The sequence below is a fragment of the Zea mays genome, chromosome 7 (assembly GCF_902167145.1).
Source record: "Zea mays cultivar B73 chromosome 7, Zm-B73-REFERENCE-NAM-5.0, whole genome shotgun sequence".
Lineage (NCBI taxonomy): Eukaryota > Viridiplantae > Streptophyta > Magnoliopsida > Poales > Poaceae > Zea > Zea mays.
Window position 1 is genome coordinate 161705834 of NC_050102.1, and position 27765 is coordinate 161733598.

The window sequence follows — 27765 nt, forward strand, 5'->3', positions numbered from 1 at the left end:
AATGGGTAATGAGTGGGATGATTTAAATTTTGGCGAGTTTGGGCTGTATTTTCGTTGGGCCGTTTTTAGGGTTGGGTATTGGATCTGTGGGTCACACGTTTCATGGGCTTTGTCTTTCAGCGGTCTGTTTTTTCTTCTTCTTTTTGTTAGTCCATTTCAAATGCGCTTGCTAACGCTACAGCTACAGGGAATAATTAGTAGGGGGACTTCTAAACTCGTGTCCTTAGTTCAACATAAAACTGAAGGAGAAATATAACTAAAACACATGATTACTCAACATAACACAACATAATTTGAGTAATAAGAACATCAATATGTCGTAACAAAAAACAAGTAGTATTATCCTTACATCCCTCAAGCAGCTGATACCAGCTTTTCTCTGAAATCCGACAGAAGATGAGAATACATGGCTCTTGAGAACCAAGCTAACAATCTTGAAGCAAATATGCAAAGAATAAACCATATGCAAATTTAGCATAGTTGTACCTCTGTTTTTCCAGGTTGGATGCAGTTGGTTTGCTGGATACAATTCCATCGATGTATAGTGACTGGACTGTCCTTTTATCACAAGCAGTAGTGGCGGACGCAGAACAAAATTTTAGCTGGGGTGACATCATAAGAGACAAATCATGATACTAGACGACTAGATAAAAATAACTTCATGATAATAACGAGGTTATGTGATAATACTAGGAGCGTTCTAAAATGATATGAATATCAGAAAACCATTTTGGCCACCCTACAGAAAGGCGGAGAGAGGGGAGAGCACCAGGGTGAAGTGGCCACATCGACGCGTCGTTGTGGCGAGTCTGCCTTGAGATGGCCATGATGAGGCAGCAACATGCGAGGGGCAGCGAGGGCAAGCGACTGTAGGCAGTGGCAAGCGACAACAATTGTTGCATTGCGACAACATGGTGGGACCTGGTGACATAGTGAGGGTAGATGGTGGTGGCACCATGGTGCCAAGGCAGAATCCCACCAATAGCTTGCCCACCAGTCGATGCGAACTAGGAGGCAAAGTAGTGGCGCTGCATGTGGGATCCCGACAATGTGATGAACTAACGAGTGACGAGAAGACAAGATGACACTGGTAGCAGACGGGTTTGGTCACCCACTATCAATCCAGTCATGACCGAAGGAGCGATCGAGCCACGAGTAGCTAGCCGCTAGAGGAAGGAATCGAACGACTTGGATGGAGAGCGGGCTGAGCAATGTGTTGTCGAGAAAAAGTTAGATCAAAACTAGATTTGGTTGTACCTACTATATAAAAGTTTTTTTTATTTTGATGTATATCTAAATCTAGGTATAATAGCATATAAAAATTGAGGTGGGGCCATGACCCCCTTTGCCCATCGCTTGGATCTGCGCCTCTGACAGACTGACACGCAGCACACAGCACACGCGCCCAGCTGCTCCATCACTCATCTTGCTTTCCAGGGATACACTTTAATCCCAAAACATCTGATGATCTGAAGCGGAATCAAGGTGCGATTGCTCGATACAGTGAATCTGACAGCAGTAATCAGGGTCCGATCACTCGTTACAGTACACCTACTTGCGCAGAACACTGGCGGTGCTCGTCATTTCAACATGGAGCTACAGCCGAGATGTCATCGGAACAAAAGTATTTATTCATCGCTAACTCGAGTTGAAACAACAACCATCTCGCACTCTAGTCTTCCGAGGCGGAGCAACCGAGAGACAGACGGCTTGACGCGGCAGCTCAGATCGTTGTCGTGCTGCACGGGTAGCAGCCAAGGACACGCAGGAAACTTGCAACTTCCTGTAAAAAAAACACGTACACCCATGGATTAATAACTGCATATATAGTACACAGTACACTGTCTCAGTTCTCAAAAATTTATCGTCCGCTAATTTATTTTTTAACTAAAACACAACAAATAAAAAAGAACGAAGTGAGCACTTCATAACAGACATTTGATACTGACTATGTTTTCAGAAGATGGATTATAAATCTAGTCATTCCTGGACTGTAGCGTATGCAGATGGCACGACACTAACCTCGAGACCCTTCAATGCATTTTGCGCGCGGACATCCGTCATCGATGCTTCGAAATCGACGTAGAAAATGTAATTGAAGAGCCTGCAACCAAGGCTGAGTTTGGTGAGGCCAGGATATGTCATGGATGTATCTGAATACAGAAGATATATCCCGATCCCCTTGACAACATTTCGTTAGTTTTTTTATTTCAGATTCACAGAGGTTCAAGCCCCCGCTCTCCCCCCCCCCCCCCCCCCCCCCCCCCCCCCCAAAAAAAAATGTTCAAGTAAATGGTTATTTAACAACAAGTCGTAGCAGCAGCAATACAGTTCTGTGATGAAAGTTGAATACCATACTTTTCAGTTCCACGAATCCTCATTGGCTTGCCTCTGTTTGGCCTGCTCTCAATCTTCAGGTGGGTGACAGAAAAGCAAAGAGTTCAGAACAAGGGATCCTATATAGCAATTTTGAAAACTCAAGACAAACGACTGTTCCAGTATCACCTTTGTCAAATTTATACCCCTCTTCCAGAATGACCCTAAAGCTTTGCAAAGTGCTCCAGGCCCTTCTTCGAGACCGAAAACAACGCTTGTCTGCCATAAATAACATTAACACTTTAACCTATATAAGTTTCATCACTGAACACCTGGTACAAAAAAACATATTTGATTTTACTAGCATAGCGAAGGATAAGTACCTTGTATTGGTCGTGTTCTTTGGGAAGGTTAGCAGTTTTTGCCAATACTAGGTACCTTGTGACATTGGGTGATTCATCCTGCAACATTTTGGTCTTGACAGTGTCATATTTCTGAATGAAATTGAGCTGGACATGAACCAAAACCTCGCAGGTTAAGAGTTCCCGATCGGACAAAACGGGAAATATACCAAGAAAGATCTTTGGGCCCTTTTGGAATGCAAAATTTCATAAGAACTTTACATTAATTTTTATGCAAGTCAGTTCATTATCACAACGTGTGTTTATGGTTTAGCATATGTTTTCTATTTTCAGCATCTTTCCTGCGAATCAAATACAAGGATATTTTTTTAACACATTCTAAAAATTCACTCCCACAGAGTTGAACTGAGGACCTAAATAGTGCTACTAAAGCCATCTAATCAACTCAACTATATGCCCTTTCACACATACCCACCACTATGTACAAGGATTACTGGAAAAACTGTAAACTTCACATAAATACAAAAAGGTTTTACTACCTGAAAGTTGCATTCTAAGATGTTAAGCCCATACAATTCTGCTGCTCGAGCACTGCATATAACTCCAGAATCCCTTAAATTCTGCTTTGATATAATCTACAAAAGAGGCATTTAGAATGACATATCGGAAATATAATATATGAAAAGGACCATGGAATGTTTTTATCAGGTACCTCAGCACCAACAACTCCATGATCCACGTTTTTCTTTGAAACACTCAAACCAGAAATGGAATGTTCGCATTGAGCAAGATACTGCATACAATATTCACATGAGGAGGCTATTGAAATATAGTATATTTTTAGATAAAAGTGTTCTCTAATTTTGGTCTTTCTAGTAGTTTTTTCACATGAAGAGCGGAAGGGTAAGACTGAGAAAAAAACACGACCAATGGTAAAAACGAGGAAAGTGGTAAAACTAAGGCTATGAATTCAAATAGCCCTTGATTTTTTAGCATAACCTGTGGATGGCTGAAAATTGTCTTCAAATCATCCTTATGCACTCCAGGTAAAGCAAGAAGACATAGCTCTACATCCATTTGTACTTCTTGCACAATTTGCAAATCATGACTAAGAAGTATGTCATAGCTCTTATGGAAGCTTCCGGTGTATGCATTTTCGATAGGAAGAATAGCTATGTCAGCAAGTGAAGACTCGACAGCCTATCATTTAGCAAATGCATGCATGAGAGAAATAATAGATTTTTCGAGATCTTAGATGGGATGTCTAAATTTTATAACTTATAAGCATGACAACCTCAAGCGCAGCTTCAGACCTTTGGAGGGGAACTGTTGTACATTCTGGGAAAGCTTTAAGCACAAATGCCTCAATGACCGTACCAGGTGATCCCTGTGATTCAAGAGAAATTGCAATGAAAATCATATAATTTTTTAGTTAAAAACATCGTATAAACTTTAAATCTAGTTTGGATAAGTCTCCACTCCCATTGCATATGGATTAGAGAGAAATGAACTTATGTATCCTCAATCTCTCCCAATCCATACGAATCCACATGGGAAATGGTTTTTATCCAAATAAACCTACACAAGGATATGTACCTGATATGCCACACAAACATCACACATTTTAGTATCCAATGACCGAATAAGCGAAGGCGATGTCCCTGCAGGAGAGAGAGAGAAAGATAAACTATTAGATCATAGAATGAATATGTGTTTCGAAAACATAATAATGAAGTAGATGCTCATGTATGCATGTTGAATAAGTCTTGGATATGTAGTTAGTTAGTTGTTTGTTACATGCATTGGTCTGTTAGCATGCCGCATGCGTATGAGCTTCTGCTTTTGTGGACGTCGGGCGCACGTAGGATGGGTAAACGTTGGGTATCACTTGTCCAAATGCATACTCATGAAGAAAAAATAAGTTCGCTAAAAAATTCATACCATGACGGTTATAAAATTTTGCTCAAACTCATACCCATGCGGGTTTCGAGTACCCAACGGGTTCCCATACCCACTAACATCAACATAAAAAATAATTCATCATATAAATAACAATCAATATATTAATAAGTGAGGTTAAAAGAAACAAGTGATAATTAAGTTTAGCTTGAAATTTGTTACATGGAGTTTATTTCAGCTAGAACATATTTAATTAATAATATTATGAGATATATTTGTAAGTTATATTGATTTTAAGGCGGTTTTTAAAAACCCATGAGTTTGTGAATATGGTAGTGGAAGAACAAACTCATGCCCACATACCTATTGGGTTCCATTTGAACCCATTAACAAACCTATGGGAACCCATGCTCTAATAGAGAAAAAACCACCAGATTTCGGTAGGAGGTACTGCGGGAGATAGATATACCCTAGGTCACTAAGACGCAAATGCACTCCATGGGCCGCCCGAGAGGCCCTCATTAAGTCGTTTGGTAGGGTGCATAGTGGGCCTCATCCAAGCATAAAAGAAGCCAACCAAAGTGGAGATGCGCCGGATTGGAGAAGATCTCGAAGAGTACTGCACATGTGTACCGGTCGTGCGCATGTCCCGCAGAGGAATCACTTGAGCTTTGAAGATGTGTCTCGTGCTGATCGAACACCGAAGGACTCAGAAGGTAACCTGGAGAAAGCAAATGAATATCGTAGGACTCGGTCCGCAAGTAGCAGAGGAAGGTAGACTCAGATAGACTCAATGAACAGGGATATCTCTTCAGTCGACTATATAAGGCTGAAGAGCCCTACAAAAAATGGAGACTTCATTGGATCGATAGGCAACTCCATCTTCCACCTTCCACAATCACCTTTAATCCGCAAACTCAGAGCAATCCAACACTCAGCACCACACAGGACGTAGGGTATTACGCACTCGCACGACTCGAACCTGTATAAATTCTCCATGTTTTGACGTGCCCCCGCACCTACCATCGAGCAGCGATCGACGTCGCCGTCCTCCCAAAAGAACAGCATAGGCTACCCCGTAGTGCGCAGTCGAGACCAAACACTGATAGGTATGCATTGTCATCTCTAGTCGTGCGTCATGGGGATGGGTGTGCACATCACACAACACGGGAGACGCTCGACACTCCCTATTTTCATACATGCATGTATTTTCCCTTCTACGAATAACAAAAAAGAAGAATGAAAATGTTGCCGCTTCATCACAGCACAAACTCTTGTGTTCGAGTTCCAGACTTCTAGTGTGTGTTTTTCAGCAAGTATGTTCTTTTCTGTAACGCCCCGAATTTTGCAGTTGAATTTTTTCTCTTCTTTACTCGCCAAAATTCGGGCGTTAGCTTTTCTTTTTCTTTTTTCCCCTCGCTAAACCTTGACCTTTTCCAAAGTTCTAGCGGGATTCGGTTTGGAATTCCCGTGTAAGAAAAACCCTAAATACTTTATGTTGTTTGATGCACCATGCCGAACCTTGCATTTCTTTTGATTGCTTTGAAAGTGCAATTGCATTCCTGTAGAAAGATCGGATTTCGAAAATGAGGAGAAGATCTTTTCTTTCTTTTTCTCTCTCTTTTTTTTCTCTCCTCTTTTTCTCTCTCCCGCGCCGTGGGCCGACCCCGGCCGGCCCAGCCGCCTCTGGCGCCCCCTCTTGGGCCCAAAAAGGCCCAGCCGCCCCCCCTCATTCCCCCTTTTTTCCCCAAACCCTCTCCCTCTCCCTCTCATTTTCTCTCATTTTCTCTCCCCCACCCTAAGCCGCCGCCGCCCCCCTGCCCTAAGCCGCCGTCGCCCCCTGCCGGCCGCCCTCGCCGTCGGCCGCCCATCGCCGGTGAGCCCCCTCCTCCCTCTCTCCCTCCTCCCTCCCTCTCCCCTCTCCCCTCCTCCCTCCCCTTGGCAGCCCAGCCGCCCGGCCGCTGGCCGCGCCCCTGGCCGCGCCCCAGCCGGCCGCTGCCGGCCGCTGGCCGCCCCTGGCCGCGCCCTCGGCCGCCCGCCCAGCCGCGCCCAACCGCCCCCAGCCCCCGCCTCGGCCGCGCCCCAGCCGGCCGCTACCGCGCCCTGGCCGGTCCCGGCCGCCCCCAGCCCGGCCGCCCCCCAGCCGCTCGCCTAGGGCCGGTTCAACCGCCCCCCCCTGTTTTTTTATTTTTTTTATTTTATTTTATTTACTTTCTGTGATCATAGCTATTTTATTTTAGGTAGGCTAATCACTGTTCATGTTATTGAAATATGAAGTTTAATTTAGAATTCCGTTACGCTAATTGATTCATGTGATTCACTGTTTATCTCGTTCAATGTTGATCAACTTAAAATGATTAGGTTTCCATTAGTGTATATGTAACAGAATTCTTTTGTTAAGAACCAATTGTAATTGATCGTTAGTACATAAGATTTAACCCCCTGCGAGACCCTTTCCCGTTTCTTTCTAACCATAACAAATGCAATGTCAAATGTCATACTTGATGCATATTCGCTTTATTTGTTCCCTTGTATGGTGTACTGTTCTTTTGTATTAAATATGTGGATGGATGTATGTATGTTTGCGCTCGCATAGAGAACGATCCGGTCGAAGAGCCCGAGGAATTCGCAGGAGAAGCCCCTGAGCAGCAGTCGGTTGGTGGAGGCAAGTGTCCTTTGACCTATCTCTGTCCTAATCATTCTTTAATTCACCTCCCGCATCACACATTTATACCTAAGGATTGACTAGCTTTTTGTTATCCATGTCCTTGTTTACCTATTTGGGTCGGATTATTACTGCTTAGTTTGATGCTATTGCTCAACTTTAATCAATGAACATGATGTGGTTATCTATGATACGCTGTTTTCCCGTTCTTATTTATGATTATACTTGTGGCATTTAAGGGGACTCGAGCGGTTTCTCGAGTGCCTCACCGTAAGGACCTGTTCAATGGATGACCGCCCGGGAAAACAGTGCAACCATGAGGGTGGAATGGGGTGCCCTTAGCTGAATAATTAGAGGATCCGGGGTGTAGTTCGCTTCGCCGTCGTGCCGTCAATGGGGCTCGGTGTATGCGGCTCGCTCTGCCAAGGTTGATTTGTCCCTTGGGGAGGAGTGCGGTACATTTAGGAAACCTAACGGGCGGCTACAGCCCCGGGGAATCTTTGTAAAGGCTTCGTAGTGAATCCCTGGCCATTCACCTCGGGAGTGAATAAGGGTCTTGCAAGCCCGGGCCAGAGAGGGAATCACGGCTTGTGGGTAAAGTGCACAACCTCTGCAGAGTGTTATGAAACTGATATATCAGCCGTGCTCGCGGTTATGAGCGGCCAAGGGAGCTCCAGAGATTAGTGATACTTGATCAGAGATACTTTGGTACAGGTGACAATGAAATTGATGGTTCTGATTACGATTACGGTATTGGTAAGTGGTATTCTTTCCGTTTGGAAAGGATGCATTGGGCTAATAACTTGGGTTAATGTTAAAACCTGGCTTTCTACTAGTAAGTAATAACCTGACCAACTAAAAGCAACTGCTTGACTTATCCCCACATAAAGCTAGTCCACTACAGCCAAACAGGATACTTGCTGAGTATGTTGATGTGTACTCACCCTTGCTCTACACACCAAACCCCCCCCAGGTTGTCAGCATTGCAACCACTGCTCAGGCGAAGATGAAGCTGTGGAAGGAGACTTCCAGGAGTTCCAAGACTACGACGAGTTCTAGGTGTGGGTTAGCGGCAAACCCCCAGTCGGCTGCCTGTGAAGGCCGTGTTATCTACGTTTCTTTTCCGCACTTTGATTTATTGTAAGAACTATATGGACGTCTCAGACGTATGATGTAATCGACTATTTCCCTTATTAATACTATTTTGAGCACTGTGTGATGATGTCCATATTATGTAACTGCTGTGTACGTGAATAACTGATCCTGGCACGTACATGGTTCGCATTCGGTTTGCCTTCTAAAACCGGGTGTGACATAAGTGGTATCAAAGCCGTGCTGACTGTAGGACCGCTAACCTAGAGTAGAATGGTCGTTCTAAGGACTATAGACCTCTGTCCTTGCCTTGACTTTGATATCTCTTCAAAAGTTGGTCATACCGACCAAACCTATATTCTACTATATATTATACCTTGCTGAAAATTATGTTTCGTTCTGATCCTTCATTTACTTATGATTCATTATTTGCTGGTCATATTAATTCTGTTCTCACCCTTTTGCTCGCGATGTCTTTTGTAGATGGCTCGACTTAGACACACTGCACGTAAGTCCGTCATCCCCTTCTTACCCTCCCGCCTTGCTGAGCGTCCGCTTCGCCGTCCCGTGGCCGGACAGTCCAGCCACTTGGAGAGACTACACCACCGCCTGCGTGAGGAGCAGGAACGTCGACGACAGGAGCAGCAGGGCTCTTCTTTCTCGCTCCACCAGGAGATAGAGTCTGTGAGGAGCTGCTCTCCTGTGCTTCCTCTGGAGCCGCCCCCTGCACCACCACTGGGCGCCCCAGCTTCTGGAGTAGCTGCTGGAGGAGACCCAGATGACGGAGATGGCGACGACAGCTCGAGCCACGACACCGACTTCTCTGCTAACCCTGAGCCGGAAGGATGGGTTGCTCGACCCATCACTCGCGACGCTGCTCGCGGGTGTCACTTCCACGATGCGCTCGACACCCTGCTACGTCGGGCATTTGACCGGCATACTTGGTCCGTCGAGTATCGCTGTGTGGTCTACCAGCATAGTCGCGGGGTCTACCCGGACCGCTGGGAGGCGACTTGCTTGGTGCGCTGCCCGGAGGACAGTCTCCAGGGTGCAGAGGCCTGCTCAGAGCACTATTCTATCTCTGAACGGGACTCAGCTGAGGCAGCCATGCAAGATGCTGCACGGCGTGCGCTTTCGCACTACTGCTCGGTTTTCGGTGGGGCAGCTGACGGTCTTGACCTGAAGTATTACCCCCGCCGTTCATCTGGCAGCACAGGAGGCGTGATTGTCTCACCTGTCGGTGAGGGCAATCCTAGGTTGAGCAGCACAGTCAACCTAGCCGCCGTGCTAAACACGGAGCTGGACCATGCATTAGATGAGCTGAGTAGGGCTCGTGCTGAGATTGCCCTGCTGCGGGCTGAGCGCGCGGAACGTCGTCATCTGGATGGTGGTTCCCCCGCTCCCGTCGGGACTCAGCACCCGTACCGCTCACCTCAGCGTGGACACCAGCCTTATGGCAATCCCGACTGCAAGACCAAGATAAATCTAGAACCATAGATCGCTAGAGTTGGATCTTGTAATTAATACGAAATATATATACATAGAAGCTTCAGTCTTAGCGTTAGTCTCGGTCTTAGTTAGTCTTAGTTAGACAGGGTAGTTTGCTATATCCCGTGCATTTATGTTTGTCATGATGAACTATGTTTGGTTTGGATCTTTGTAATGATTGTCACCAGAGTGTGGGTATCCCCTGCATTTTGGTTTACATATTATGTTAATAAAGTTAGTTATATAGTTGGGAAACCTTTTATTCCCCTTTCCTTTCTATCTGAGAAGCTGTGTGGTCTGTGTTGGAGATCAGTGAAGATGCTCATCTGTTCAGTGCTGTTGAAGAATTCTATTCTCTTTTCTTATGCTGCAAGATTTGCAAGATCAGTTTTGATGTGTGGTTGCATTCTGCAGATGTCAGAGAACAGGCGCAGAGGAGGAAGGCGTGCTCAGCAGGAGCGAGCCGCTCAACAGGATGAGGTGCCTCAGCAGCAGCACCTGCCGCCCCCGCCCCCGATGTCGATCGAGCAGATGTTTCTGATGCAGACTCAGGCAGTTCAGGCCATCGGTCAGACTTTGGCCGCCATTCAGCAGCAGCAGCAGCAGCAACAGCAGCAAGCACCACCCCAGCCTCAGATGCCCAGAGACAAGCGTGCTGAATTCATGAGAGGTCATCCCCCAACGTTTGCTCACTCTTCTGACCCCATGGATGCTGAAGATTGGCTGCGCACTGTGGAGCGGGAGCTGCATACCGCTCAGTGCGATGATAGGGAGAAAGTTCTGTATGGTCCCCGTCTATTGAGAGGAGCAGCCCAATCATGGTGGGAGTCTTACCTCGCCACCCATGCCAACCCCGACACCATCACCTGGGAAGAATTCAGAGGTAGCTTTCGTCAGTACCACGTGCCTGCAGGTCTGATGACAGTGAAGAAGGAGGAGTTCCTGGCCCTTAAGCAAGGGTCATCATCTGTCAGTGAGTATCGAGACAGGTTTCTCCAATTGTCTCGTTATGCTCCTGAAGATGTCAACACCGACGCCAAGCGACAATACCGTTTTCTGAGAGGCTTGGTCGACCCCCTGCAGTATCAACTGATGAATCACACCTTCCCAACATTCCAGCACCTGATTGATAGAGCGATCATGACAGAAAGGAAGCGTAAGGAGATGGAAGATCGTAAGCGCAAGATCAGTGGACCCCAGCCTGGAAGCAGCAGCCGCCCTCGTTTTTCAGGCAATCAACCTCAGCAGTTCAGGCAGAACCAGCGTCCACCTCAGCAGCATCAGCAGTTTCAAAGGCAGTATCCTCAGCATCAGTACCAGAACCGTCAGAGCAATCAGTCAGGAGGTCAGTTTCAAAGGCAGAATCAGCAAGCACCCCGTCTTCCTGCCCCAGCAAACCAGCAGAACAGTCAGGCAGCACCAGCTCAGGTTGGAAACAGGGCATGTTTCCACTGTGGAGAGCAGGGTCACTGGGTGATGCAATGTCCGAAGAAGGCAGCCCAGCAGCAGTCAGGCCCCAATGCCCCAGCGAAGCAGAATGTGCCTCAGCCTGGATCAGGCAATCGCTCTCAGCCGCGCTATAATCATGGAAGGCTGAACCATTTGGAAGCTGAAGCAGTTCAGGAGACCCCCGGCATGATAGTAGGTATGTTCCCAGTCGACTCCCATATTGCAGAAGTGTTATTTGATACTGGAGCAACGCATTCTTTCATTACTGCATCATGGGTAGAAGCACATAATCTTCCAACTACTACCATGTCAACCCCCATTCAAATTGACTCAGCCGGTGGTAGAATTCGAGCCGATAGCATTTGTTTGAATATAAGTGTGAAAATAAGGGGGATAGCGTTTCCCGCCAACCTTATAGTAATGGGTACTCAGGGAATAGATGTCATCCTAGGGATGAATTGGCTAGATAAGTATCAGGCAGTTATCAGTTGTGATAAAAGGACCATCAAGTTGGTGTCCCCACTAGGAGAGGAAGTGGTGACCGAGTTAGTCCCGCCTGAGCCAAAGAAAGGAAGTTGTTATCGGATAGCTGTGGATAGCAGTGGAGCAGACCCAATTGAGAGCATCAAGGTTGTTTCCGAGTTCCCGGATGTGTTTCCAAAGGACTTACCGGGTATGCCACCAGAGCGGAAAGTTGAGTTTGCTATAGAGCTTCTTCCTGGAACCGCCCCTATCTTCAAGAGAGCTTACAGAATATCCGGACCAGAGTTGGTTGAGCTTAAGAAGCAGATTGATGAGCTGTCAGAGAAAGGTTACATTCGGCCAAGCACCTCGCCTTGGGCCGCCCCTGTCTTATTTGTGGAGAAGAAAGATGGCACCAAGAGGATGTGCATCGATTATCGAGCTTTGAATGAGGTCACGATCAAGAACAAGTATCCCTTGCCCAGAATAGAAGATCTGTTCGACCAGTTGAGAGGAGCCAGTGTGTTCTCCAAGATTGATCTGAGGTCAGGTTATCATCAGCTCAGGATCCGACCTTCGGACATTCCGAAGACGGCATTCATTACCAAGTATGGTTTGTATGAGTTCACAGTGATGTCTTTTGGTTTGACCAATGCACCAGCGTTCTTCATGAATCTGATGAACAGTGTATTCATGGATTACCTTGATAAGTTTGTGGTGGTATTCATTGATGACATTCTGATTTATTCCCAAAGCGAAGAAGAGCACGCAGATCATTTGAGGATGGTGTTGCAGAGATTGCGAGAGCACCAGTTGTACGCAAAGTTGAGCAAGTGTGAGTTCTGGATCAGCGAAGTCCTGTTCTTGGGTCACATAATCAACAAGGAAGGATTGGCTGTGGATCCGAAGAAAGTGGCAGACATTCTGAACTGGAAAGCGCCAACGGATGCTCGAGGAATCAAGAGTTTCATTGGAATGGCCGGATATTATCGGCGATTCATTGAAGGGTTTTCGAAGATTGCGAAGCCAATGACAGCGTTGCTAGGCAACAAGGTTGAGTTCAAATGGACCCAGAAATGTCAAGAGGCCTTTGAAGCGCTGAAAGAGAAGTTGACTACATCGCCTGTCCTAATCTTGCCTGATGTGCACAAGCCCTTCTTGGTGTATTGTGATGCTTGTTACACAGGTTTGGGATGTGTGTTGATGCAAGAGGGAAGAGTTGTGGCTTACTCGTCCCGACAGTTGAAGGTTCATGAGAAGAACTACCCAATCCATGATCTAGAGTTGGCAGCAGTGGTTCACGCACTGAAGACATGGAGGCACTATCTGTATGGACAGAAATGCAATGTTTACACAGACCACAAGAGTCTGAAGTACATATTCACTCAGTCAGAGTTGAACATGAAGCAACGAAGATGGTTAGAGTTGATTAAAGACTATGAGTTGGAGATTCATTACCATCCAGGCAAAGCAAACGTAGTGGCAGATGCTTTGAGCAGAAAGAGTCAAGTCAATCTGATGGTCGCTCGTCCGATGCCTTATGAGTTGGCCAAGGAGTTCGACAGGTTGAGTCTCGGGTTTCTGAACAATTCGCGAGGAGTCACAGTTGAATTGGAACCTACCTTGGAGCGAGAAATCAAAGAAGCGCAGAAGAATGATGAAAAGATCAGTGAGATTCGGCGATTGATTCTAGATGGCAGAGGCAAAGATTTTCGAGAAGATGCAGAAGGCGTGATATGGTTCAAAGACCGCTTGTGTGTTCCCAATGTCCAGTCTATTCGGGAGTTGATTCTTAAGGAAGCTCATGAGACAGCTTATTCAATTCACCCTGGCAGTGAGAAGATGTATCAGGATCTGAAAAAGAAATTCTGGTGGTACGGAATGAAAAGGGAGATCGCAGAGCATGTGGCTATGTGTGATAGTTGTCGAAGAATTAAGGCAGAGCACCAGAGACCTGCTGGATTGTTGCAACCGTTGCAGATCCCTCAGTGGAAATGGGATGAAATTGGTATGGATTTCATAGTCGGATTGCCTCGCACTCGAGCCGGCTACGATTCCATTTGGGTAGTAGTGGACCGCTTGACCAAGTCAGCCCACTTCATACCTGTCAAGACCAACTATAGCAGTGCAGTATTGGCAGAATTGTATATGTCTCGGATCGTTTGTCTTCATGGTGTGCCAAAGAAGATAGTGTCAGACAGAGGAACACAGTTCACCTCTCATTTCTGGCAGCAGTTGCATGAAGCTTTGGGCACGCATCTGAATTTCAGTTCAGCTTATCATCCGCAGACAGATGGCCAGACCGAAAGAACCAATCAAATTCTCGAAGACATGTTGAGAGCCTGTGCGTTGCAAGATCAGTCCGGATGGGACAAGAGATTGCCTTATGCGGAGTTTTCCTATAACAACAGTTATCAGGCCAGTTTGAAGATGTCACCATTTCAGGCGCTCTATGGAAGGAGTTGTAGAACTCCGTTGCAATGGGATCAGCCTGGAGAGAAGCAAGTGTTTGGGCCAGACATTCTGCTTGAAGCCGAAGAGAACATCAAGATGGTTCGAGAGAATCTGAAGATAGCGCAATCGAGGCAGCGAAGCTATGCAGACACAAGAAGAAGAGAGCTGAGTTTCGAAGTCGGAGACTTTGTCTATCTGAAAGTGTCACTGATCAGAGGAGTCAGAAGATTCGGAGTGAAAGGCAAGCTAGCACCCCGCTACATTGGTCCGTACCAGATCCTCTCAAAGCGTGGAGAAGTGGCTTATCAGCTCAGCCTACCAGAGAATTTGTCTGCTGTGCATGATGTCTTTCATGTGTCTCAGTTGAAGAAGTGCTTGCGTGTGCCAGAAGAGCAGTTGCCAGTGGAAGGTCTTGAGGTCCAGGAGGACTTGACCTATGTTGAGCAGCCAGCTCAAATCCTTGAGATTGCAGACAGAGTCACCCGAAGGAAGACCATCAGAATGTGCAAGGTCAGATGGAATCACCACTCTGAGGAAGAAGCAACCTGGGAGCGTGAAGATGATTTGATGGCCAAGTACCCAGAGCTCTTTGCTAGCCAGCCCTGAATCTCGAGTGCGAGATTCTTTTAAGGGGGATAGGTTTGTAACGCCCCGAATTTTGCAGTTGAATTTTTTCTCTTCTTTACTCGCCAAAATTCGGGCGTTACCTTTTCTTTTTCTTTTTTCCCCTCGCTAAACCTTGACCTTTTCCAAAGTTCTAGCGGGATTCGGTTTGGAATTCCCGTGTAAGAAAAACCCTAAATACTTTATGTTGTTTGATGCACCATGCCGAACCTTGCATTTCTTTTGATTGCTTTGAAAGTGCAATTGCATTCCTGTAGAAAGATCGGATTTCGAAAATGAGGAGAAGATCTTTTCTTTCTTTTTCTCTCTCTTTTTTTTCTCTCCTCTTTTTCTCTCTCCCGCGCCGTGGGCCGACCCCGGCCGGCCCAGCCGCCTCTGGCGCCCCCTCTTGGGCCCAAAAAGGCCCAGCCGCCCCCCCCCCCCTCATTCCCCCTTTTTTCCCCAAACCCTCTCCCTCTCCCTCTCATTTTCTCTCATTTTCTCTCCCCCACCCTAAGCCGCCGCCGCCCCCCTGCCCTAAGCCACGGCCGCCCCCTGCCGGCCGCCCTCGCCGTCGGCCGCCCATCGCCGGTGAGCCCCCTCCTCCCTCTCTCCCTCCTCCCTCCCTCTCCCCTCTCCCCTCCTCCCTCCCCTTGGCAGCCCAGCCGCCCGGCCGCTGGCCGCGCCCCTGGCCGCCCCTGGCCGCGCCCTCGGCCGCCCGCCCAGCCGCGCCCAACCGCCCCCAGCCCCCGCCTCGGCCGCGCCCCAGCCGGCCGCTGCCGCGCCCTGGCCGGTCCCGGCCGCCCCCAGCCCGGCCGCCCCCCAGCCGCTCGCCTAGGGCCGGTTCAACCGCCCCCCCTGTTTTTTTTATTTTTTTTATTTTATTTTATTTACTTTCTGTGATCATAGCTATTTTATTTTAGGTAGGCTAATCACTGTTCATGTTATTGAAATAGGAAGTTTAATTTAGAATTCCGTTACGCTAATTGATTCATGTGATTCACTGTTTATCTCGTTCAATGTTGATCAACTTAAAATGATTAGGTTTCCATTAGTGTATATGTAACAGAATTCTTTTGTTAAGAACCAATTGTAATTGATCGTTAGTACATAAGATTTAACCCCCTGCGAGACCCTTTCCCGTTTCTTTCTAACCATAACAAATGCAATGTCAAATGTCATACTTGATGCATATTCGCTTTATTTGTTCCCTTGTATGGTGTACTGTTCTTTTGTATTAAATATGTGGATGTATGTATGTATGTTTGCGCTCGCATAGAGAACGATCCGGTCGAAGAGCCCGAGGAATTCGCAGGAGAAGCCCCTGAGCAGCAGTCGGTTGGTGGAGGCAAGTGTCCTTTGACCTATCTCTGTCCTAATCATTCTTTAATTCACCTCCCGCATCACACATTTATACCTAAGGATTGACTAGCTTTTTGTTATCCATGTCCTTGTTTACCTATTTGGGTCGGATTATTACTGCTTAGTTTGATGCTATTGCTCAACTTTAATCAATGAACATGATGTGGTTATCTATGATACGCTGTTTTCCCGTTCTTATTTATGATTATACTTGTGGCATTTAAGGGGACTCGAGCGGTTTCTCGAGTGCCTCACCGTAAGGACCTGTTCAATGGATGACCGCCCGGGAAAACAGTGCAACCATGAGGGTGGAATGGGGTGCCCTTAGCTGAATAATTAGAGGATCCGGGGTGTAGTTCGCTTCGTCGTCGTGCCGTCAATGGGGCTCGGTGTATGCGGCTCGCTCTGCCAAGGTTGATTTGTCCCTTGGGGAGGAGTGCGGTACATTTAGGAAACCTAACGGGCGGCTACAGCCCCGGGGAATCTTTGTAAAGGCTTCGTAGTGAATCCCTGGCCATTCACCTCGGGAGTGAATAAGGGTCTTGCAAGCCCGGGCCAGAGAGGGAATCACGGCTTGTGGGTAAAGTGCACAACCTCTGCAGAGTGTTATGAAACTGATATATCAGCCGTGCTCGCGGTTATGAGCGGCCAAGGGAGCTCCAGAGATTAGTGATACTTGATCAGAGATACTTTGGTACAGGTGACAATGAAATTGATGGTTCTGATTACGATTACGGTATTGGTAAGTGGTATTCTTTCCGTTTGGAAAGTGTTGGGTCCATGCTTCGTTGCGCCGAAGGTCTTGCGTGAAGAAGCAGCTTCGGCTGAAATCGTCCCCAGGAAATGGCCGAAGGTTCCTTTTTATAGAGCTTCGGCGTTGCAAACCGACATAAAGATAGAATGACCTTTTTATCCATAGAGGTCTAAGATAATGTTGTAAACTTTTGTAAAGGGCATAATTGTAATTCGTCATAGGCTGCGTCCTGTGTCTATAAATAGATGAACAGTACCCCCGTACTGTTCACACGCTGACTTGGCATTTGCTTTTGCGTCACGCTTGTACTTTTTACCTTCTCTCAGGACCGAAGGTACATTTGTAATTTGAAATCATTTCTATTTTTCCATGTTAATAAAATAGAAATGATTCTATGATGATGCTTATATTATATTTCATGCTTTATATGAGTCCTTCGTCATTACTTGTTATGTTTACGAAGGTATGTCTCTTATGACCTTCGTCCGAAACTCATTATTTCCCGAAGGGACATAATGCTTCGAAGGATGAAGGACTTTAACACTTAACACTTTTTATGTTGCCTTGTTCTTAACTCTTAGCATTTGAGAACAAGTCCCCAACATTGGCGCCCACCTCCGGTGAACTCACTTCCACTTTTCTGAGCTGATGGCTTCGTTCAACAATCAAGCTGGAGTTGCTTCGGACCCGAAGCTGGTGCTCCCGATCACAGGTGGCTCGTCCTCAGAGCCAGCTAACAAGAAGCAGAAGAAGGAAGCGCAGAGAAGAGTACAGCATGTTGGGGTGCAAGGACCCTTCATCAAATCAAGATGGTCTCACATTCCTATTACCTTCTCTCAAGAGGACCTTCAGCTCAAAGATTACCCACACAACGATGCCATGGTTATCTCTTGTGTTATCAAAGGATTTCTGGTTCACAATGTCTTGGTCGATACAGGCAGTGCAGCTGACATCATATTTGCTAAAGCCTTCAGACAAATGCAAGAGCCAGAAGATAAGATTCATGATGCTACACATCCTCTTTGTGGCTTCGGAGGAAGACAGATTGTAGCACTGGGCAAGATCACCATGTCAGTAACCTTCGGATTCATCAACAACACTAGAACTGAGCAAGTTGTGTTTGACATTGTTGACATGGAATATCCTTACAATGCAATTATTGGTCGTGGTACTCTTAATGCCTTCGAAGCAATCCTTCATCCTGCCTATCTTTGCATGAAGATACCTTCGGACCAAGGGCCTATTGCTATCCATGGAAGCCAGGAAGCTGCTAGAAGGGCCGAAGGAAGCTGGACCGACTCCAAGGCAATCCATAATATAGATGGAACTGAAGCTTGTGAACAGTACAAATTCAGAAGGGAGAAGGCAGCTTCAGCAGATCAGCCGAAGCCCATGCTATTGTGTGAGGACATAGCAGAGCAGAAGGTGCTGTTGGGCTCGCAATTATCTGAAGACCAGGAGAAAACCTTGATAAGGTTTTTATTCAACAACAAAGATGTTTTTGCATGGTCGGCTAATGATCTCTGTGGAGTAAATCGGGATGTTATTGAACATTCGCTCAATGTTGACCCATCCTTCAGACCCCGAAAGCAGAGGCTTCGGAAAATGTCTGATGACAAGGCCGAAGGGGCTCGCAATGAAGTAAAAAGACTCCTCAGTGCAGGAGTTATCAGAGAAGTGAAGTATCCAGAGTGGCTAGCTAACACTGTTATGGTGAAGAAGGCCAATGGCAAGTGGAGAATGTGTATCGATTTCACAGATTTCAACAAGGCTTGTCCGAAGGACGAATTCCCGTTGCCAAGGATAGACTCTCTAGTCGATGCAGCAGCTTCTTCAGAGCTCATGAGTCTCTTGGACTGTTACTCAGGATATCATCAAATCTGGATGAAAAAGGAAGATGAGCCGAAAACTAGCTTCATAACTCCAAGTGGCACGTATTGCTATCTTCGGATGCCTGAGGGGCTCAAAAACGCTGGAGGAAGTTTCAGCAGAATGACTGCGAAGGTTCTTCAGTCTCAAATAGGCAGAAATGTGTTGACCTATGTTGATGATATTATCGTCAAAAGCACGAAGCAGGAAAATCATATTGTTGATCTGCAGGAGACCTTCGCCAGCTTCAGACAAGCTGGTTTGAAGCTGAATCCAGAGAAATGTGTCTTCGGAGTAAAGAAGGGTAAATTTCTTGGATGCTTGGTTTCAACAAAGGGAATCGAAGCTAATCCAAATAAAATCGAAGCTATACTTCGAATGGAGCCACCAACTACAAGAAAAGGGGCCCAAAGATTGACAGGAAGGCTGGCATCTCTCAACAGATTTATATCCAGATCAGCAGAAAGAAACTTACCATTTTTCGAGGTGCTGAAGTCAGCCGAAGTCTTTCAATGGGGCCCAAGTCAACAAAAAGCCTTCGAAGAGTTGAAGCAATACTTGATAGATCTCACAACATTAACTCCGCCAACGCCAGGGGCTCCTCTGTTGTTATATGTGGCAGCTTCGCACTCAGCAGTAAGTGCGGCGCTTGTCCAGGAGAAGTTTTATGGCCAGCTCAAGAAGCAAGTTCCAGTGTATTTTGTATCTGAGGTCCTTAGTGTCTCAAAGAAAAATTATACAGAGCTGGAGAAGGTATTATATGCCGTTTTAATGGCATCCAGGAAGCTTCGGCATTATTTTCAGGCATACAATATCATTGTTCCTTCTTCGCAGCCGTTGAAGGATATAATGAGAAATAGAGAAGCTACTGGACGGATTGGGAAATGGGCTGCAGAGCTCAACGAATTTTACATTGATTATGTGCATAGATCTTCGATCCAGTCTCAAGCATTGGCAGATTTCATTGCCGACTGGACGCCAGGGGCTCAGGATGAAGAAGCAAATAAAGATGCCGAAGTGTGGACAGTGTTTTGTGATGGCTCTTGGGGAATCTTCGGAGCAGGTGCAGCTGCTGTGTTGGTTTCACCATCCAAGGTCAAAACTTGTTATGCAGCAAGACTTGATTTCAGCTGCACGAACAATATTGCTGAGTACGAAGCCCTGCTTCTAGGCCTTCGGAAATTAAAGGCAATGGGAATCAGAAGGGCAATTCTTAAAACTGATTCCCAGGTGGTTTCGGGTCATGTTGACAAAAGTTGCAAGGCTAAAGATCCGAAGCTTGAAAAATATCTAGATACGGTCCGAAGGATCGAAGCATCCTTCGAAGGATTCTCTGTCAAGAATATTCCTCGAGGACAAAATGAGCATGCTGATTTGCTAGCTAAGTCTGCGGCACAGGGGCTGCCGTTACCTTCGGATGTGTTCTTCGAAACAATAAAGGCACCTTCAGTGGAGCTCCTTGAAAGAGCAGTCCTCAACATATCTCCTGTTTACAGCGAAGATTGGAGAACTAAAATAATCTCTTACCTTCAGGGTAAGTTCCTTTCAGATGACGAAGCTTACAATAAAAGAATAGAGGCAAGAGCTCGTCCGTATGTCATGATAGAAGGGGAATTATACAAACATGGAGTTTGCGCTCCGCTGCTCAAGTGCTTATCTAGAGCCGAAGGTATAGAGTTGATGAAAGAGATACATGCAGGCCTGTGTGGATCCCACATCGGATCCAGGCCATTACTTGGGAAAGTCTTCCGCCAAGGGTTTTATTGGCCGAAGGCAGCTTCGGATGCGGCGGAGTTAGTGCAAAAGTGCGAAGGTTGTCAGAAATGTGCAAGAGATCAAAAACAACCTTCGTCTTTGACACAGCTGATACAACCCATCTGGCCATTGCAAAGGTGGGGCCTTGACTTGTTGGGTCCATTACCACCGGCTCAAGGGAATCTAAAATATGTTATAGTGGCTGTGGAGTATTTTTCCAAGTGGATTGAGGCGAAGCCATTGGCCACAATAACTTCGGCCACTGTCCAAAAGTTTTTCTGGCAGAATATTGTCTGTCGCTTCGGGGTACCGAAGGCAATCACTGTAGATAATGGAACGCAGTTTGACTCCGAAGCTTTCAGAAATTTCTGTGATCAAATTGGAACGAAGATCCATTTCGCATCAGTCAGGCATCCGGAGTCAAATGGGCTCGTTGAAAGGGCCAACGGCATTATAATGACAGGAATAATGAAGTTAATCTTCAATCAACCCAGGGGAAAGTGGCCAGATCAGTTAATCAAAGTGGTGTGGAGCCACAATACAACAACATCAAGGTCTACAGGCTTTACCCCATTCAAATTATTATTCGGTGACGAAGCAATAACTCCGGAGGAAGCAAAAGCTGGATCAATAAGAGTAGTAGCTTCGGCAGAATCAGGTCCCGAAGATGCTTGCCTTGTGGAAAAGGATGCTTTAGAAGGGATCAGGCTTCAGGCCGTGGAGAATATCAATAAATATCAGGCTGAAACAGTTAAATGGCGAGATAGAAAAGTCCGGCTAAAAAATATTGAGCCGGGACACTTGGTGCTTCGGAGAGTGGCTAACCCAGATACAGTGGGTAAGCTACAGTTGAAATGGGAAGGACCATTCTTAGTAGTATCTTCGTCAAGGCCTGGATCGTACAGATTGAAGGACATGGATGGCAACGAAATTCCAAGGTCTTGGAATGCGGATGAGCTTCGGCGATACTATGTATAACATGATGTAATTTTTTATGTTTTTTCTTTTCTTTTTCATGGCACCCTTTTCCTTTCCGAAGGGGGAGAAAGGTTTTTAATGGGGCCATCATGTGTAATTTCCTTTTTTAGTCTTATAAGAGCAAAATCCCCCAAAAAATGTAAATGTAACAGCTGAGAACGCACCATCGAGTGCAGAAACTGAAAAAGAAAAAAGAGAAGAAGCTCCAAAGACGTTCCTAAGGGAATGCAGAGCTTATACCGCTTAAGTAAAAGGCGAAGAAACTCCAAAGACGTTCCTAAGGGAATGCAGAGTTTATACCGTCTAAGTAAAAGACGAAGAAGCTCCAAAGACGTTCCTAAGGGAATGCAGAGCTTATACCGCCTAAGTAAAAGGCGAAGAAACTCCAAAGACGTTCCTAAGGGAATGCAGAGTTTATACCGTCTAAGTAAAAGACGAAGAAGCTCCAAAGACGTTCCTAAGGGAATGCAGAGCTTATACCGCCTAAGTAAAAGGCGAAGAAACTCCAAAGACGTTCCTAAGGGAATGCAGAGTTTATACCGTCTAAGTAAAAGACGAGGAAGCTCCAAAGTCGTTCCTAAGGGAATGCAGAGCTGATGTGTGGTTGATTCCAAGGAAATAATGGTTGAGTGTGGCTTCGGTTATATGCTTTGGACATTCATTCGCACATTACATCATAGCATTTGCATTCATAAGCATTCATTCATAGCATTTGTGTTCCTAAGTGGTTGCTTCGGCAAAAGGAAGAAGTGGTCTTTTATGTTCCGTTATGTACAAAAAAGAAAAAGCTTCGGCAAGAGGAAGAAGCGGTCTTTTATGTTTCGTCATGTACAAAAAAGAAAAAGCTTCGGCAAGAGGAAGAAGCGGTCTTTTATGTTTCGTCATGTACAAAAAAGAAAAGCTTTGGCAAAAAGAAGAAATGGTCTTTTATGCTTCGTTGTGTCCGAAAAGAAGGGAAGGTGTTTTTTCGCCTTCGGCTCAAAATACTGATTTCGTCCACATCAAAGCGTCTCAATAAAAGGGTAAGAATATATTACAAGGTATGAACAAAGTTCCTTGAGAATAGATTAATTGTATTTACAAAAAGTTGTTACAAATTCTCCTGAGTTTTTTCTAGTCTACTCCTAATAATCTTCGTCAGGTTTCTGCTTCGGCGGCATATCCTTTAAGTATCACCTTCAGCTTCGTCATCCTACATGAATCAAGGTATCCCGAGTAAAAATCAAGTGTGAAGGAGGAGGTAAGTACAAAGTATGATTTCTTACTGGTTCAAGATGACTTCGAGCTTCGTCCCCAGCCTTCTCTCGCCCGCCTTTTGTCCATATCATTTTTATGAATCTATTTGAGATGCTCCGGGCGAGGTCAGGAATGTCGTCGAGAATTGATGGAGACAGGGCGAAGTTGGGCCTGTTGACAATCTTTCCATGCTCGCAGCCAGCCTTCAGGAATGCTGCAGCAGTACCCCGAGAAGCTACCCAGGCACAGAAGTCACCGTGCCCAGCTATAACTTCGTCAAGTTCTTCAATTTCAGCTTCGATATGATCGAAGGCTTTTGGTAAATCTTCATCCGAAGGGGTAAATTTCCCGCTGCTGGCTCCAACTGAGTAAAAGATCTTCTTTAGTTGTTGGATACAATTGTTGCTAAAATTCAAACATTTATCCTGAAGGCTTGTTAATGATTTCTTCAAATTTGAGTTGGCTTGGACTTCGGCTTCAAGTTTTGAGTCAAGTTTTAGTTTCTCTTGTTCAAATTGTTTTGATTGGCAGAGAAGCTTCGAATTCAATTCTGCTACTTTGGCTTCAGTCTCTGCCAGCAAGCCTTCGGTTGATTGAAGTTTGAAGTCTTTCTTTTCAATAATAGCTGATTGTTCTTTTATCTTGCTCTCTAAATTTTCAATTATAGCTTCGTGCTTCTTATCTTCTAGATCTTGCTGCATCCTCAAAGCTTTGCTTAGAAGCATGCTCTGCAAATAAACAACCTTCGTTAAAGAATATTGCCATTATTAAAAAACAATAGAAGTTAGAGAGAAGGATGTTTACCTTGAAATTTGAATAAAATAAGCTGCCGACGATATGTTGTCGTCGGTAGCGGCTGATGTCTGTCTCTAGTTTCGGAAAACCGATACTCTTTGATAGAGTACCGATGACCTTAGCCCCAGCTGAGTCCCGGATGCAGCCCAGTTTTTCATCATCAATGCCTCCAAATAGAAGAGCTCCTGGCTTGTATCCGCAAGATTTGGCGTATTCCTTAAGCTCTTCTTTTTCGGCCTTCGACAGTTTTTGCCCGACTAAATTTTGAAATGAGTAGGCTTCGTCGTCCGAAGTGTCTTCGGCTATTTCTTTCCCTTTCCCAGGCACTGTGGCCATGGTTTCTTCAGCAGTGGTGGCAGCTTCTTCTGCAGCCATGTCTGTTAAAATTTTGTTGATGTCTTCAATAGTAGATTCTAAGTTTACATCTTCGGCTGTAGCGGCTTCGGTAGCCGCGACCTCCGAAGGTGCGACTTCGACATTTTCTGTGCCCTCAACAGCTGGTGTTTTCTGAATTGACGCCCTCGGTGGCGTCTTGTCAATAACTTCTGTTACGGCAATAATTCTTTGCCTTTTCGCTTTGGCTATCTTCGTTTTTTCCGGCTCCGCCACCTTTTGAAAAAGCTTCGTCAGTCGAGGCCCTAATGGACTTAGCTTCGTGGGCATGGGTTCAGTCATTACCTTTAGAATTTCCTCCACGTCGCTAGTAGAAGGTGGTGTGGGGGTCCCCTCTTCTTCGGATAGTTTTCGCTTTGGAGTTGATATTTTTCTCTTGACAATTTTCTTCTTTTTTGGTGGTTGTTCTTCATCCTTGTTTAAAGCTTCGGCCGCTCTTTTTCTTCTCTGGCCCTCAGCACCCTTGTTCAGCTGCGCATAATCAGGATATTCGAAACCCAGTGCATCAAGCACTCGGTTCAGCCTTCGCTTCGGACGGGTGCCGAAGGCTGCTGTCATCAGTTGATCTTCTTTTTTCGAATAATTTCCAAGAATTTCATTACACATCACCTCAACTGTATCCAGCCACTCTTGGCAGGGCTTCTTAAAATATTTCTTGAATTTGAAGTGGTAAGGAAGCCGGACAAGATCCCCTTCCTTCTTCTCCCCCTTTAACTTTGGCATTTCCCATTTTTTCAGAGTAGGGAAGACTTTGAATGCTAAGAATTCTTGAACCAGATCCCTGGTACCAATATGCTCTGCAATGATTCTGAATTCATCCATTGCCCGTTGAGTTTGACCCTCTGGTGTCATGTTGCAGTGGGGTCGGGTTTCTCCGAAAGTTAGCTCGAGTGGACTTTGCACAAGCTTCTCCTTGTCCTCATCAACCTTGACATAGAACCATTCTGATTTCCAGCCTGCCGGCCATTTGCTTCGGTAGCTGATTACAGGAAACTTTGCGGTTTTCCGGTAGGCAAAATTGTAGCAACCGAAGTTTTCATGAAGCCCATCTTTTCTGGCCTTTGTTTGATAATGCAATTCATGAACTCGACAGAAACTGTCAGCAAAAGGCTCCACTGCTTGGCTTCGGAGGGCCCAAATATAAACGCTAAGCCTAACGATAGCGTTAGGAGTTAACTGGTGAAGGTAGATGCCAAACTTCTTCAATATCTCCGCAACAATCTCGTGAACAGGGAATCTTAGCCCAGCCTTTAAAAAGCTTTTGAAGATGACAACCTCGTCCTTCTCTGGCTTCGGGGTGGTCTCTTCTCCCCCGAAGCGAAGTAGCTTCTTCTGATCTTCACTGAAAAAACCTGCTTTCACCATCTTGGCGAGATCAACCTTTGAAACAGTCGATTTTCCGAAGTCTAGGTGGCTGGGTTTGCTGGGCATGGCAATACGGTAGTCATCTTCGGAGTCGGTTTCTTCAATGTTCCCTTCTCCTTCGGCAGCTGTCGGGTTTGCTTCGGCAGCAGGCATTTCTTCCGCAGTCACCAGTCCGGAGCGCTGCATCGCTTCGGAGATGGGCACAGTCTCCGAAGCTTCAGTTTCGTCCCCCTCACGCTCAACCCTAGCTGTAGAGCGAACTCTGGCCATTTAATTATGAACTTGTGAAACTTTGATACTTTTTTCTCCGAAGCAGGCTTCAAGATAGAGCTTCGTTCAAATCTGACAAACAAGCTTCGGTGATGGTTAAAAATTTTGGCAGCAAAACAGTGCAAATAGCAGTAAATGCTGTGGTAACTTCACACCTACTCGTCTGTTTATATAGTGCTGCAGGTAAGAAGGCGAAGCGGCAGGGTTTTTACACCAGGCGGGCAGTAACTTGTACTCGCTGCGCAGTGGACCGCAAAGACCAAACAGTGACTCTGCAAGGTGGGACCGACACGATCTCGGGAAATGGATCGTTTCTCGGCAACGAGCTCAGGGAAGGTGTTTTTTGGACCTTCGGCTTCCCGAAGCTTGAGAGGATTTTTTCACGGTTCAAGCTCGTTACGAAAAACGATCTAGCGCCGCGAAAGGGGCTACTGTTGGGTCCATGCTTCGTTGCGCCGAAGGTCTTGCGTGAAGAAGCAGCTTCGGCTGAAATCGTCCCCAGGAAATGGCCGAAGGTTCCTTTTTATAGAGCTTCGGCGTTGCAAACCGACATAAAGATAGAATGACCTTTTTATCCATAGAGGTCTAAGATAATGTTGTAAACTTTTGTAAAGGGCATAATTGTAATTCGTCACAGGCTGCGTCCTGTGTCTATAAATAGATGAACAGTACCCCCGTACTGTTCACACGCTGACTTGGCATTTGCTTTTGCGTCACGCTTGTACTTTTTACCTTCTCTCAGGACCGAAGGTACATTTGTAATTTGAAATCATTTCTATTTTTCCATGTTAATAAAATAGAAATGATTCTATGATGATGCTTATATTATATTTCATGCTTTATATGAGTCCTTCGTCATTACTTGTTATGTTTACGAAGGTATGTCTCTTATGACCTTCGTCCGAAACTCATTATTTCCCGAAGGGACATAATGCTTCGAAGGACGAAGGACTTTAACACTTAACACTTTTTATGTTGCCTTGTTCTTAACTCTTAGCATTTGAGAACAAGTCCCCAACAGAAAGGATGCATTGGGCTAATAACTTGGGTTAATGTTAAAACCTGGCTTTCTACTAGTAAGTAATAACCTGACCAACTAAAAGCAACTACTTGACTTATCCCCACATAAAGCTAGTCCACTACAGCCAAACAGGATACTTGCTGAGTATGTTGATGTGTACTCACCCTTGCTCTACACACCAAACCCCCCCCCCCCAGGTTGTCAGCATTGCAACCACTGCTCAGGCGAAGATGAAGCTGTGGAAGGAGACTTCCTGGAGTTCCAAGACTACGACGAGTTCTAGGTGTGGGTTAGCGGCAAACCCCCAGTCGGCTGCCTGTGAAGGCCGTGTTATCTACGTTTCTTTTCCGCACTTTGATTTATTGTAAGAACTATATGGACGTCTCAGACGTATGATGTAATCGACTATTTCCCTTATTAATACTATTTTGAGCACTGTGTGATGATGTCCATATTATGTAACTGCTGTGTACGTGAATAACTGATCCTGGCACGTACATGGTTCGCATTCGGTTTGCCTTCTAAAACCGGGTGTGACATTTTCCGTCACCGGCTATTGGCTGGGAGATCCAACAACGCACACACTCATCTATAGAATGACTATAAGAGACTACTTGTCATAGAGAATGTATTGAATGAATGGGTCAATAAAATATGAATCATATATTTTAACACATTGAAGATACAATTCTCATATGCACGCAAGCACCAACCCCTATTAGAATTTCAAATATAGGGGTTTCATTATTGATGATAACCTTCACTAGCCAAACTATTACTGGCGTTCCAAATTCTATACATACTTTTTTTATTATATCACTAAGAACTTTGTGTATGTAACCCAAGAATTAAGGTGTGTGAGAAATTATACAAACAATAACTTGATAAAGTATTCTACATGATCCATAATCGTAGAGTATTCCCTCTATGACCAAATAAACGATATTAAGTCGTTGTGTTGAGACACAAAGGTACCAAGGGTAACTTAGATAAACAAAGAGAGAGGGGTGCATTGGCCTAAGACTGCTGAATTAGACTGTCAACGTGGCTATATGCATACATATGATGTAGAGGTTTGGGCCAACTAAGCATAATACTCTGTCATTTCTATGGTTGATGTTTATATGCAAGTATGGGAAGGGATTACACAATCAAATGATGTATCAGCTAGCTAGTG

At 45.6% G+C, this 27765-nt stretch overlaps 1 protein-coding gene across 2 annotated transcripts in view; it reads right to left on the reverse strand.

Moving 5' to 3' along the window:
* Positions 1-1465: 1465 nt before the first annotated feature.
* The window catches only part of LOC100273734 (uncharacterized), a 39491-nt gene continuing 13191 nt past the window's right edge, over positions 1466-27765 (reverse strand). The window contains exons 2-11 of one of the 2 annotated variants that reach the window (NM_001148143.1): positions 4275-4339; positions 3973-4065; positions 3678-3878; positions 3391-3471; positions 3218-3313; positions 2700-2777; positions 2506-2595; positions 2359-2411; positions 2023-2104; positions 1477-1783 (exon numbers count right to left, since the gene is read on the reverse strand). In NM_001148143.1, coding sequence (NP_001141615.1) covers positions 1724-1783; positions 2023-2104; positions 2359-2411; positions 2506-2595; positions 2700-2777; positions 3218-3313; positions 3391-3471; positions 3678-3878; positions 3973-4065; positions 4275-4339 — 899 coding nt within the window. In that variant the 3' untranslated portion in view covers positions 1477-1723. Of the gene's footprint in view, positions 1784-2022; positions 2105-2358; positions 2412-2505; positions 2596-2699; positions 2778-3217; positions 3314-3390; positions 3472-3677; positions 3879-3972; positions 4066-4274; positions 4340-27765 lie in introns of both variants that reach the window. The other variant, XM_020540369.2, reaches the window with a different exon arrangement.